This window comes from Lygodium microphyllum, chromosome 21 (genome assembly GCF_053477565.2).
Source record: "Lygodium microphyllum isolate KBCC chromosome 21, Lygodium_microphyllum_v1.1.10, whole genome shotgun sequence".
Classification (NCBI taxonomy): domain Eukaryota; kingdom Viridiplantae; phylum Streptophyta; class Polypodiopsida; order Schizaeales; family Lygodiaceae; genus Lygodium; species Lygodium microphyllum.
In genome coordinates this window covers 133,707,974-133,723,183 of record NC_141155.1, presented here as the reverse complement: position 1 = coordinate 133,723,183, position 15,210 = coordinate 133,707,974, and the positions used below count along the sequence as shown (strand labels likewise).

The window sequence follows — 15,210 nt, the reverse complement described above, 5'->3', positions numbered from 1 at the left end:
TAACAGACTTTCTAGTCTATTAGTTGCCATAGATTATCAGTTCTCATTAACCATGACCTATTGGAACCAAGCTATCTATTGCTTTGAACCCCATATACATAGGTTCATGGATGGATTTGCGTGCAATAATGCCATAGATTTTAACTTCCACACATCTTCATTCCACTACACTCAAGGATAGAGTCAAGATTTTACCAAAAAAAGTGGTCATAGCCATGCTCTTTAAACCATGAAATAGTTGCCTATTACATGGCTTTCTAACCTAGCTTTATTGATATTTTATTTTATTTGCAAGTTGGCTGCAAAAGGAAACTCCTCTCGTTCGAGCTAGCTTAGGGAACTTACTTTGTGCTTTTTTTGAGTCCATCGTAAATTGCTAGAAAGTATAGTCAAGCAAAACCCTTTGTTATTATTCTCCATTGAAGAGCATAACAAATGCATAGGTTGCTTCCCTTATACCTAGCCTTTATCAAGTTTCTTTCTATTGCTAGATTTTTGACACGTAATATGGGTCCTTTGACCTCTATTTAGGGCTTTCCTCCCCTTGAAGATCTTTTTCATTGTTATCTATAGGTAGTTGGGATCCTAGTAATAAAGGGTTCAACTTCACCTCAAGAGTCCCCTTTTCTCAATATGGTAATGAAGCATTCATTTTTTGCAAGCTTGAAAAGATGTCAATCTATTCCATCAGGTGTGCTATAAGCAAAAGACATATCTATGTCTATATGGCAGGACATGTCTCTTGGAAAGACTCCAATTCATTGGCTTTAATTGCCCTCATCTCGTGGCAAACTAACAAGCTTGCATGATGATCTTTATCCATCATGATTCAATTGTGGTGCTCTTGTGACATGCTATGGTTTTGATTTTCCTTAGTAGGTTTTGGTGAGTCAATCTTTTTTATACAATGCCAACTTCACATTTATTAACTATAGATAACTTAAAGGCTGCCTCACCTAGACCATCAATAAGTACTCCTAGCACATCTACCATGCAACCTAGCATAGCCTTTCCTACGGGAACATCAACGATGGATCCGATATGCATAATCATATCCCCTTCTTTAATGGGAGTATCACTACCAAATATGACATTTCCAATACTTTCATTTTCGGAATTCAAAGCCATTCCTTTGATACTGTTGAAAAATTCTACCGTGGACTATGCAATCATGAAGGGTACTATAAAGTTAAACATCCCTTTCATAGCTAGGTCACGGGTCTATTGCCATTAGGCCTCTAGTCTTCACTTATCCACAAAATACCATACAAGAAAGGTTGTTATGCCAGTAGGGAAGAAAAGAAAAGCAAGGAATAGATGACTTGGGGGACAAAGTTAAGATAAAGGGATTGGATGCTAGGCCCATGCGGTGATGGGTTGTTCTTCCTTTAGGGTCCCACATTTTGATGGGCTAAGTCAATAAGCAAGTGATGTTGGACTTCTAGGAGGATATCCTTTTGCTTTGAGATTGCCTTCTCCAAGGTTTAGGAAAGGAGGCGAAGGGAGGGCCGGGTGGACTAGTCTAGAAAATACTTGAATATACCAAAACCACCTATTAGAGTAGCAAAGAGCCCCATATGTCCTCCTCAATAAGAGAAAATTATAAAAGAATGTGCATGTACGAGATGCAATGAGGAGGGAGGTAACAAAGAGAGAGAGAGAGAGAGAGAGAGAGAGAGAGAGAGAGAGAGAGAGAGAGAGAGAGAGAGAGAGAGAGAGAGAGAGAGAGAGAGAGAGAGAGAGAATAAAATCTTTGAGTGCACAAATAAGGAAAAATATCAATCTAGATTAGTAGTGCAAAACTATGTACAATGGTTGTTAACCATCAAATGAGTTCTGATCCGGGTCCTGAAGAATCTTAAGATGGGTTTTTTTAAAAGACATCTTGGACTTGCAACTTCCCTTTGGAGGCTAGGATCCATTCAAGAGAGTCCATGTAGTGCAATAATATAACTATCTCATTAGTATTTTGGTGGAAATGCCTAATCATGAACTTGTGCGAAATGTTGCAAGTCAATGCCAATCTTTTGCCTATATCTCTAAGACTTCTAGGACCTCAAATTTACCTCCATCTAAACAGATGTAGCCTAGATTTTGGTGCAAAAGCCGAAACATGATTTTGTGGAAAATGCTACGATGTCAACGCCAACCTCACACCTCTCTAAGACTTAAAATCTAGCTCCTAAACATGTGTAACTTGTTGCTATAGAATGATTGACTACATCCTACAACAAGGAAGAAAGAAAGACTATGATACATGCCTCAAAAATATTTCTTGATAGATTCTCTAACCTTTACTATAAGAGAGAAAAAGAAAGGAGAGTTTGGCATGGGAAAGAAGCCCATGGTTGGTTTCTCCAAAAACAAGAGCTTAACATACTTGCTTACTAATATATGGAGGGATTCTTTGCTACATACAAAGGTTTTCACTGCTATAAAATGAAGTTGGAGATAGGGTCCAGTACTCAAACTGAGTTGAGCAGATATGGAAAGGAGCTGAGAGGAGTGAAAGGAGAGTTGGGAAATACTCAGTTGAGCTCTGATACCATGTTAAATATTCGGGATCTAGAGCATGGCTATGGCGGCTTGTAAGCATAGACTAAACTCATGATGACATTGACTGAAGACCACAACTGTTACACAAGTGAATTAGGTTCCAAGATGGAAGCTTGGACTCATAAACACAATCTTGTGAACCCGAATTCTTATCAAGGAAATATTTAGACTTATGAACTATCAAAGAGTAAAGTTAGTGATGGGGACTCGAAGTCCACCTCAAAGTTCTAGACTTGTTTATTCCAAGCCATCATGACTTAGTTGTGCTTTAGTACCACCTATCATCCACAAACTAATGGCCAAACTGAGAGAGTAAACCAAACCATTGAAGACATCCTAACATCCTGCTATGGCAAAGAATTGAGTTCATGGATTGAATATCTACCTCTTGTGGAATTTTCCCACGACATCGCCTACCAATGGACAATCAAGATGTCCCAATTTACATGTTTATATGGACAAGAATGTCGTATGTCCTTGAAATTTCTGGACCCCTCTCTCAAGATGGAAGTGTCCAAAGCTATGCTTGAATAAATGAACCAATAGATTCAAGCTATTCAACATGATACATCAAAGCTATCCAAGATCAGCAGAAATTCTATGTAGACCTTCAAAGGACCATATAAAGATTTAAGGGAGGCGAACTTGAAACGAGCTCACTTTCTTTGGGAAAAAATAATAAGATTGGTTCAAGGTACTATGAATCTTATGAAATAACCAAAGTGATGGGAAAATAAGCTTTCAAGTTCAAATTGTCACCCTATCTCAAAATCCACAATGTATTTCATATGAGCCTATTCAAGCCCTATATATCGAATCTCGAATACATAGATGAGCAAATAGTTATATATGCCTAAGAAATTCAAAAAATGCAATAAGAAAGTATCCTTGAAACAAGAGAAAAACCTTTGAAGAGTTGAATCATAGGGGAATGTCTCATATAATGGAAGGATTATCATGAAGAATATGCTATTAGGGTTGATATGATGCAATTCTCTTAAGTGAATGCCCCCAAATTCTCTCGAGATGAAGACAACTTGAGTTGTCTAAAGGGGGAATATATATTGTGTCCCATTACATAACTCAGATCAATACAACAATGCGAGTCTCAAATCTTAATTAATATACAAGAAATAATGAAAAGTGTTGTTATCAATGAAATGTGAATTGTTGCCAAATTTGCACATTTACACCTTGCTAAATGTGAGTGTAACTAATAAAATTTAACATGTAACATTAAAATACAAAAAAACTTGCACATTTCAAACTAGTTAATTTAATGTTGAAATTGGAAGAAATTAATAGCATAGATGTGTTCCTCTCATAAAATTAAGTCATTTTACAATTTTACCACATATTAATTTGATATTGGGGCTAGTGTCTCACTTGCAAGAAATAAAGAGGAGAAATGCTTTTGGAACAATAAAATAATGGGAGAAGGGAAAATAAATTAGAGTGAAAAAAGAAATTTAAATTGTTCTTTTGTGATAAAAATAGAAAGTCTAATAACAAATAGGTTTTTTTTGAGAGAATAAGATGCTCAACAAAGCTAAACTCAAAATAAATTATTTAAAAAAAGAAAAGAAAAGGGAAAATGCATGTTGGACTCTTCTTACCCTCTCTTCCCAAAATATCTACATAAACCTTCCCCTTTGTGCAAATAATTGTGGATTTCAATCTTTGGAAGAGAGGCCAAATCCCTAGAGGTGCTTAATTTGGAGAGCTACAGGATTCCAACCGTGTGCATTTGAAGCATAATGATCCCTATTGTTCATAATCTCTCTCAACACCCTAGATTGTTTGCACTCTTTTTCATACTACTCGAGAATTTTATATTAGCTAATGACAATGCTACATCTCCTATAAAGATAGCTCATACCATGTTTCAACTTGTTGCCACTTACTCTAGCCCTTGTTTCTATGAATTAAGCTTGAGGAAGGGATTTGAAGGCCGAAACAACTTTGAATTGTCTTAAAAACAATTGTGAGTGTTGTCATACTTGTGCTCTATCCCAAGGAACACCATACTTGAGACTAGAAGCTATTCACAAATGTGTTCATGTTCCAAAGACTCATTTATGTGATCCTAAATAGACATAGGGAGAATGCTTGTGCTGTGACCATCAGTGAACTCATCATTGGAGCTGAGGCTCATCCCAAGGTTAAAGTGCAACCTCAACTTGCAAGAGGTATGATAACCTAAAGTTGTGGTGATTCCTTGTAATGAATGATGCTTTAATGAAAATAATTAAATTAGGGTAAATTATGGTTATTAGGTCTACTTAGAATTCTTCTAAAAAATTCACACTTTTTTCAATTTAAAACTTTACAAATGGTCACATGCATGACATCGAGAGTTAAGAACACAAATCCAAGATAAAGAGAAAAGGCACGTAGAGTTGTTCTTTTGGCTTCCTAAATTATATTGTTTGTTAATTAAATGAGAACCTAAGAAGTGCTAATATTGAATTCAAAATGATGTGATCTTTTTAAGAATGTGACACATGAAGAAAAATGGTGGGCTTTAAAAAGTTATTGAAAAACGTTATATTTATGATCATGGTTGCTTTTTGTATTTGAAATGTGATGGTTATCGTATCTTATAAATCTATGCTTGTAATAATTGGATGGAAAAATGATTATTTGCGAATTAGGCAATTTGGATCCCCACACCAATGGGCCTTAAAATTCACTTGTGATAAGGATCTTACAGTTGCAAGAGCTAGGTCTTTTTGGTTTTTTGATTACTTGAGCATCTGATAGAGTAAAGGGCCAAGTGGTAAGTGTCCCTGGAGGAGTTAGGATAGAGCAACCTAGGTGAATGATCGATAGCTCAACGTGTGAGTGGAACCACTAATCTAAATAGGCCGTCTGTTAAGTCCTCTTCATTGAACTTGAATGACTTAACACCCAAACACAACATGCGAACATCCAAGTGGTGCACCCATGAGATTTGAATCTATAACCTCGTAATTACAAGTGTAAGGTCAATTACTTGATATGAACTTTAGAACGATAGACATGTGCTATTTGTTTTACCTTGTTATTATTGATATATGTTAGTAGCCACAAATCTAGAGTATTATTTCTACAATAATCCCTAGCCCACTTAAGAGAGAGCATAACAATGTTTTACATGAACCACTCTCAAAGCAAGCATAAAAGATATTCCCTCTAAGTCCAAAGTGTACATTTCTATATCCACTTTGATTGGGAAGAAAACACAAGATGGACATGAATGGCAATCCTAGTTAGTGAGACCCCATTGCTTTTGTGCCTTTTAAAAATAGGAATTGAAAACTTGAGGTACATTTCAAGAACCATACTCTTATCATAATGCAATGTGGTAGGTTGAGGAGAAATGAATTTGAGGTGTGCTTCAAATATTGAAAACAATTTAAGAAGCATACTCTTGTATCAAAATGCAACATGGTGCATTGTAGTAGATAAAGGAATTAGAGTGGTGCTTGAAATCCAACCTTAATTGCTAGAACTGAAGTGGTATCAAGAGGCAAAACCCCAACTAGGAACGTGCCACATAACCACATAAACCATTTGTTATCACCTCAACTATGGGATGCTTTCACCACTACCCTATGTAGCTAGATTCATGATACGTGTTTATGCCATGTCAATTTGGGTAATATTCTCATTACCACCCACATGACCAAACCCTTAAGAGACCCTTGATCAATCTACTTTTGACAAAATGTTTACACTAGCGCACACTCGAGCATTGCCCTTTTGCTCCAAAACGAGCTCTTAACTCTATTTGATTCATTTCTTCAAAAAAATAAGCAAAAAATGAAAGCTTCAACAAAAGAGTGAATTTAAGATGAACTAAATTGGCTCTTTACAAGTCTAAAAAAACCATATTGTCATCATACGATTGTAATAGCATATGCCCTAAGAGGCACTCGTAACACATTCAAGCCTAGGAACTTTCTTCATAAGAGGCACTGGCTATCGCATTCAAGTCATGGAACTTTCTTCTTTGTATCCATGTTAAGCAAGTTTTTGAGACGATTAGACCCCTATTTAGTTTGCTTTTCCTAGACATCCCAAACCATACTAGTCCACTTCGATATAGAAGCCAGCTCCTATGCTTTGAGAGAAACTGCAATGACATGAGAATATAGCCAATGTATAAGCTCATAAGGAGAGAAGCTGCAATGACATGAGAATATAGCCAATGGATAAGCTCTCGCGTAGCCGTGTTCGAAGAGTTACAGCTTACAAGCAGTAGGACCGTTTGTAAGTCTCAACTTGGAGGATCACAAATTTTCTTAATCGCAAGGGAAAGCGAAGCTCGAGGTCAAAGATCCCGTTGAAAGATCATGTCCGCATGATGAGGGGTACGCCACATGCGCATGATGCCGTAGTCGTCAGACTGTCGCCAGCGTCCCGGCAGCTGTCCCGAAGGCAGGGGCGCAGAGCACAGACGATGATGATGATATGGATCATCGTCATCCACAGCGCAGAGCTCGCGGAGACACTCGTCGGTGCTGAGGCGGAGCTCGTAGGCCACGAATATCTGAGTGTCGTCTCCGCTCAGATCCAGTAGCGTGCGGCGCAGCAGCGGCATGGACTCCACGTCGTACAGAACGTCCGACATCAGGATGATGTCGAACTTGCGGAGCACTGCGGGCAGCTGCTCATAATGATCATCACCATCACCATCACCATTACCATCACCACCATCAGTGTCGTCTCTCATGATCAACAACCCATCATCTATACTAGCTGTGGCCATTCCACTATCGGATTCAATTATCACTAGGCCCTCTGAATCGTCGCTTTGGCTGCTTAATCCAGTGTGATTAGCAATACTAGGGGTAATCGTCTCACTGTCAGATGCAATTAAGCCCTCTGAATTGTCGCCATGGCTGCTTAATCCAGTGTGATCAGCATGCCCCGGCAGAATATGATCATAGGATCCAGCGTCAGCAGGTATACTGGTCGAACAATTAGTAAGACTGGGCAGAGTATTATCATCGGATGGGCCAGGAGGACTCTGCATAGTGGTACTAGAATCAGCAGTACAGCTACAGTAGCTGTCGTACTCTACTCTCAGCACATTGCGTACCTGCGACAGATCCCCCCACTCCAGAGGGCACACCCGGGTCGGAACCGAAGCAGCAGACCCGGACGAGCTAAGATTGGCTTGGGCGTTGGTTCGGAGAATGGGGAGGAGAGGCGGGCGATCCGTGAGTACGACCTCCTTAGCTCCCAAGGCAGCCGCCACCAGGCCTGGCAGCCCCGTCCCCGCACCTAATTCCACCACCCTCTTGCCTCTGACCACGGCCTCGCAGCCGCAAAGCCACTCCCCCAGCAGGAAGCACGACTCCCACATCCACGAGCCTGTCAGGCTCTTCCCCGAACCTGCGTCCACCACGTCTTCCTTCTCGTGCATCAGCAGCCTCACCTTCCCTCCCGCGACCTCGATTTCTCTGCCCCCTCCTGATGATCTACTCTCCTGCGCACACATCCTTCAGGCCGTTCATGATCAGCTACGCTAATTATCTGTTGGCTGCTGCTGATGTATAGCTCTCTCTCTCTCTCTCTCTCTCTGTCGGCCGATGATAACGACCCGTGTGGCTGCAAATTTCCCCCGAAGAACGATTGCACTTTAGTCTTTTCACCTGTTGCCAACTTGCCATTTTACGCCTGCAAGAGAAGCATTTTCAGTTTTAACCCGCTATAGAGATCTGTGCCATCGTAGGGAAAGATGCCGATAAGTGGCTAAAATCTTATTTGGCCTCCTAAGGACGAAGTTCCTTTACCTCCTAAAAGTGTTAGGTGCCTACAATGTTGCAGCATGTAACTACTTCAAAAAAAGTGGATGTGTATGCAAGCACTAGAAAACTAGCCCGGACAATTTAAAGGCCAGCAAGTTTGGGTAGCAGAAAAGGACGTTACATGTCACGTTACTTACAAGGTATGTGATTTTGTTCATTAAAATTATGACCTTGGATCCGGCTATATAATAACTTCTTCAAAGCGTGGATGTATATGCCAGCACTAGAAAACCTGCTTGGATGACTAAAAGGCTAGCAAGTTTGGGTGGACGTTATACGTTACTTACAAAGTATGCAATTTTGTTCATTAAAATTATGACATTGGATCCATCTCTATAATTTGACTAGTCTTGATATTGCTAGAACATAACAAGGTCTTGGCTGCATACTCTTGACTAGATGCAAGCCTTGAAATGCCATTTGATTGCATTTGTAGTCCAATAGTTGTATGGGTCTAGTCATGCAAAGGACATGGATGTCGCCAGACAAAAGCCCACTAGTGATGGTCAAATGTCCACTCTACTAGATTATATTAGTATCTTAAAGCGACGTTGTTTGATGAGGATGTAACCAAAAGAAATTGCGAGATGAGAGAATGATTAGTGTGTTGTGCTCCTATCCATTTTGGGCCATCTTTCTTTCGAATGATGTGCCCGTTGGTACAAATCCCCCTAGTCCAAAATAGGCAACCAATGAAAAAAAATGTGGACCGAACTAAGAACTTGAGGGTCATGGTTGTTGTGGCACTACCTTCTTTGTTGGGCATTAAGAGCTCAGTCAGAATTCACTCCCACATGTGAGCCTTTTGACATGTGGGTGCCACCATCCATACAACTAGCCTCACTAGCAAATGTCCCTCCAAGGGCGAGGTTGGCTAGTTAGCATTGTTCACTTCGAATAATGGTTTCTAAACAAACAATACACTATTATTCAAGGTTTTGTCAAATAATGCACATATATTTGAATAAAGAGTCTTTTGGTTGAAAAGCATTTTGAACGAAAGCTTTTCAATCGAAATAGCAATTAACTTTGATATGACATAAAGAGGGGCATTCTAATAGCTATATGTTTTTACATTTTGCTCGAAGTCTTTTCGATCGAAATGTAAGCACTATTTAATCATTTCCTAAAATAATGATATGCTTTTGAGTAATATGCCCAAATTTTGATGGCTAATGTAAAATCTGGCCATTATTTGAGTAAGAAACACTTTTTGAATAACATAAAATGCAACGTAGGAGGTTGGTGACAAGAGGAAAAAGAGAGGAAAGTATAGAGAAATAATGAATCCATGGAGGTCAACTATTCCATTGTTGCGAGGGACTATAGAGTGGATACGGGAAGTCAAGCTATTGTTGCACTATGACCTAAAGTTCTCAAAGAAACAAATGATGCATGTGGTTGAAGCCAATTCCAAGATCAAGAGACCCCTTGTTGCATTCTCACTCAGCCAAGTAGGACAAATGGTTTTAAGTTTCTTTGTAGCTAGTGTCTATTACTTTTCAATTAGGCACATTCCCCTCAAAGACAAGTTCTCCTAATGGTTCATGCAAACCTTTCAAGCATGAGCCATTTTGCAATAGTTTAGACAATGACTTCTATTTTGTTTGGTCTCTACAAAGGAAGAACGAGATTGGATAATTGCCTCCTCAATCAATTATAAAGGCAACGATAAATCAAGAAAAGGAAGGAACTGATTGTGGCTATCCAAAATAACTTAAGTGTCCTCCAAATGGATGACTTATGTATCTCCTAGTGCTTTATAAAGCATATCCCCTCCATTGTTGGTACTTGGCCTAAGGAAGCTGGCAACTATGAGTACAAGCTGCAAGATTTCCTTGCTCCATGTAAAGAAAAAATTCCCAATAAAGGCTACCTTGCTCATCACTTGGTCCTTGATAGGATCTTGAGCATATGGCGAACAAGATGAAGAGGGGGGAAATGTTGGGTATGGATGGCCTTCCTACCAAGTCTTTTCAAGCCACATGGCACATGTGTAGACAATATATATGTGGCTCTACAAATGAAGTAAGGGAAATTGGAATGATTCCTAAAAATGTAAATGAAGGTTTCATGTAGCCGATCCCCAAGGAAGCGAATTGCACATAGATAAGGTAATAAAGGTCAATCATGATGCTCAATGTTACTTAGAAATATAAATGTTAACACCTTGGCTCTTTGAATCAAGCACCTAGAGTAAGTGTCAAAGGTAATTCTTCCTCATTAATATGGATTTGTCCATGGCAGACATATCCAAGATGCAATTTCCAACTTGATGTTATCAATAGATTGGACCTTTGGGTGAACTGACAAGTTTGTTCTTATCAATAGATTTTGAAAAAGCATAAGATCAAGTAAGCTAGCAATGCATACTTGAGATACCTGAGATACTCAATACGTGTGGATTTGGCAAGCAATTCTACAACATGTATGTGGCTCTCTTCACCAATTCCATAGTAGTGGGAAGCATAAATGACCTCCTCTCTCATGAATTCCAACTTGCTAGATCAGTTAGGCAAGGTTGCTTGCTAGCACTATTATTATTTGTGCTTGCCATTGAGCCCTTACTTACAATGAATGAGTATAAGATCTCATATAGGATGCACATTTGGGACTTGATAGACCTTCAACTTGTAGATGGGAAGAAACTCTAAAGAAAATGAATGTTGAATAGTGAAATTTAGAGTAAAATATGTACATGAGGAGTGTGAATTAATCACTCTCAAATAACCTTGAAGAACATTTAATTCTTTACAAACTAAATGAATAAGATGAACCGCATGACAAAGGCTATAAATACAACATGATCATAATCATATCAAAACTATAGCAAACAACATCATAAATGCCAATACATGTCATGTCTTGCATGGCTGACCTACTGCACACATGTTTGTCTACAATAAATGATGTTGGATTGTGCAAAAATACTACCTAATTGACATGACTAGTAGCCCTTGTCACAAAGAGGAGCCAATTCTTTAAAAATTTGTTATTTATATCATTCTCTTTATGGGCTCAGGTAGGCATCTCAAGCATGGTATCTCAAAATCAACAGATTTCTGTTAAGCCAAGAGTTTCATCCAACCATATCTCTATTCACTATTATTGTATGAGACCTCGGGGCAGGGGGGGGGGGGGGGGGGGGGGGGGGGGGGAGGGTCATGAATATATGTATATATAACGTGAGTTCAAAATAAGGGGTTTTTAAAACACTAGTTTTATACAATTTTTACATATAGAAGGGTGTCATATAAAGGGGTTACTTACAGATTGAATAGAAAAGGGTCGTGTTTTATTCAAGAAAAATTCACAAATTAGGATATTTATAAATAGGCCATGAACGCACGTTATATAGAGAATATATATATAGTGAACCCCCGAGTGTGAGACATGAAGTAGGGCAAGGGAATATTGTCAAAATTTTAAAAAACTACACATAGGTAAGGACATGTTATGGCTGCACGTATGACCTAAATATCCATCCCCTTAAACAATACCGTAAAATTAACATATGAGAACATTGTGTAGCCAAATACATGACCTGATATCCATTACTTGTTTATTCATATATAACCCATCAAGACGCTATCTAGCCAAATTCACAAACAAAGTGCCTATCCACATCCGAGAGGAAGGAAATATGTCATAATCAAAATGAAACCTATATGCCGAGTTCGTGAAATAGTGCCAAGTCAATTGTAACATACTTGTCAAAAGACAATCATTTGTCAAATTCATGATTGAGTGCTTATTTGACAAGCACCTTTTGACCCTACATACACCTATGACAAGACAAATATATCATGACATGTATACATTGAATACACTAGAATGCCTAATCAATCCTCATGACATGCGTATTTTGATTTCATGGTGTATGCTAATCAAATGGCCTCTCCTATCACACATGTATCTATGCTTGCGCGCACACACACACACACACACACACACACACACACACACACACACACACACGCATATAAGTGAAAAAAAAGGACTATCTCATGACATGCATATATCAATTCACTACGTAATATGCCTCTCTTACCACACACCACACAACACAAATCTCAAAACTACTTCATAGTCTTATATTAATTGAAATTTCTCTTTTTAGCTAAAGTTTGAGCTTTAAAAAAACCATCTAATATAGCAAATCAACATGAATTAGTTTATGACTTGATTGCAAAATCAAAGTGTTTGATCTTTAAGGTTGTCAATTCAAGTCTCTATAGTTCTATATATAGTTGAGTTACATGAGATATCTCATCCTTATTTGGATGTTTCCAATGCTTTTTCACCTTTTAGTTAATAAAAAAACGTTGACATTTTTCTATTTCAAATCTAATCACCCTTACATTTTCATGCCACATGAAGGTATAAACACTTGACTCACAAAAGTAACTGCAGAATACTAAAATTCACTACAAGGATATGGAGGTATAGCGACGGCGGTTTGCGACGTAAAATAGCGGCATCACTATTTGCATCTTGCGACGCTAATAGCGACGGTACTTAGATGAAAAAAACACGGGCCGAAACCCGAGCACGTTATTTTGCGCGTATACACGAAAGAGAGAGCAAAAGGGAGAGCGAACATCTTGCATTTGAGAGGGAGAGGGAGAGAAAGAGAGAAAGAGGGAGAAAGAAGGATTCTCACAACCGTCGCCGCTGTTCGCGAAGAAGAGGAGAAGGTGTACAGAGGGCGAAGAGGAGCCGCCGTCGCGAAGAGGAGGCGCCAAACCCTTCTTTGAGCCTTTATAGTGAGTGCATTATTCATTCTTGCTTTGCTTTTGTGTTTTCTCTCTCTCTTTTACTTGTTTTTAGTATAATTCGTGTGTATTGAGAGAGGGAGAGGAAATGAGAGAGAAAGAGAGGGAGAGGGAGAGGGAGATGGAGACGGAGAGGGAGGGAGAGGAAGAGAGGGACACATTAAACATAATAGGGAAAGAGAGGGAGAGGGAGAGGGAGGGAGAGGAAATGAGAGAGGGAGTGGGAGAGGAAGAGAGAGAAAATGAAATGAGAGAGGGAGAGGAGATAAGAGAAAAAACATTAAACATAATAGGGAAAGAAAGAAAGAGAGGGAGAGGAAGAGAGAAAAGGAAATGAGAGAGGGAGGAGAGAGAGAAAACATTAAACATAATAAGGAAAGAGAGAGAGAGGGGGAGAGGGTGAGGGAGGGAGAGAAAATGAGAGAGAGAGAGGAAGAGAGAAAAGAAAATGAGAGAGAAAAAACATTAAACATAATAGGGAAAGAGAGAAAGAGAGGGAGAGGGCGAGGGAGGGAGAAGAAATGAGAGAGGGAGATGAGAGAGAAAAAAATGAGAGGAGAGGAGAGAGAAAAAGAGAGAAAAAACATTAAACATAATAGGGAAAGAGAGAAAGAGAGGGAGAGGGTGAGGGAGGGAGAGGAAATGAGAGAGACAGAGGAAGGGAGAAAAGGAAATGAGAAAGGGAGAGGAGATAAGAGAAAAAACATTAAACCTAATAGAGAAAGAGAGAAAGGAAGGGAGAGGGAGAGGGAGGGAGAGGAATAGGAAGAGAGAAAAGAAAAGAAATAACGAGAGAGAGAGGGAGAAAACATTAAACATAATAGGGAAAGAGAGAAAGAGAGGGAGAGGGAGAGGGAGAGGGAGGGAAAGGTTGTTGTTTTCTTGTTTGTTGTAGTAGTAGTAGTTTTTTTTATTTTCTTTTTTATTGTTGTTTAGTTTTCTTGTTTTTTGTTGTTGCTGTAGTAGTAGTAGTTTTTTCTTCTTTTCTTGTTTATTATAGTAGTAGTATTTTTTTTTTTCTTTTCTTGTTTATTATAGTGGTAGTGGTAGTCGTGGTCATGGTCGTGCTGGTAGTAGTAGTACTACTAGTTGTTATTTTTTCTTCTTTTCTTGTTTATTATAGTGGTGGTGGTGGTGGTCATTGTCGTCGTGGTCATGGTCGTGGTCGTAGTCGTAGTCATGGTCATAGTCGTAGTCGTCGTAGTCGTGGTTGTAGTAGTAGTAGTGGTTTTGTTGTTTGTTGTTGTTGTTGTTGTAGTAGTAATGGTTTTTTTTGTTTTCTTGTTTATTATTGTCTAGTTTTCTTAATTGTTGTTGTTGTTGTAGTAGTGGTAGTAATAGTAGTTTTTTTTCCTTTTCTTGTTTGTAGTAGTAGTAGTAGTAGTAGTAGTAGAGAGAGAGGGGGAGGAAGAGAAAAAAGAAGAAGCACTACAAGGAAACACAAGTATAGCGATAGCAGGTAGCGACAGAGGAATAGCGGCATTGCTATTTGCGTCGCATTGATGCCCCACAGGGAAAAAAAGACGGTCGAAACCCGAGTGCGTTTCATTTCGCGCATTCGTGAGACATTTCGAGAGGGAGAGCGAGAGAGAGTGATCGTTTTGCATAGAGGGTGAGAGAGGGAGAGGAAGAAGGCTTGCCACCGCCGTCGCTGCCGTTCGCGAAGGAGAGGAGGAGCCGCCGTCGCAAAGAGGAGCCGCCAAACCCTCGCCAAATGTTTACGGTGAGTCCATTCTCTCTCTCTTTTACTTATTTAGGGTTTGATTTGTGTATATTGAGAGAGGGAGAGGAAATGAGAGAGAAAGAGAAAGAGAGGGGGAGGGAGGGAGAGAAAGAGAAAGAGAGGGAGAGGGAGAGGGAGGGGGAGGAAATGAAAGAGGGAGAGGGAGGGAGAGTGCATTCTCTCTCTCTTTTACTTTTTTTTATATGATTTGTGTATATATATTGAGAGAGGGAGAGGAAATGAGAGAGAAAGAGAGGGAGAGGGAGAGGGAGGAAATGGGAGAGGGAGGGGGAGGGAGGGAGAGAGAGAGAGAAAGAGAGGGAGAGGGAGGAAATAAGAGAGAGAGGGAGAGGGAGAG

The 15,210-nt window shown here is 39.4% G+C and overlaps 1 protein-coding gene across 1 annotated transcript; it reads right to left on the bottom strand.

Annotated features, from left to right (window-relative positions):
* Positions 1-6,393: 6,393 nt before the first annotated feature.
* Positions 6,394-8,241, bottom strand: LOC148018585 (uncharacterized). The gene has a single exon (XM_087662228.1). It carries the CDS (start codon positions 8,042-8,044, stop codon positions 6,872-6,874), a length of 1,173 nt encoding a protein of 390 aa, XP_087518354.1. The 5' UTR covers positions 8,045-8,241; the 3' UTR covers positions 6,394-6,871.
* Positions 8,242-15,210: the final 6,969 nt, after the last annotated feature.

What these genes read in the sequence shown, in the direction of transcription:
- LOC148018585 (XM_087662228.1), bottom strand. Translation starts at nt 8,044, where the DNA reads ATGTGTGCGCAGGAGAGTAGATCATCAGGAGGGGGCAGAGAAATCGAG.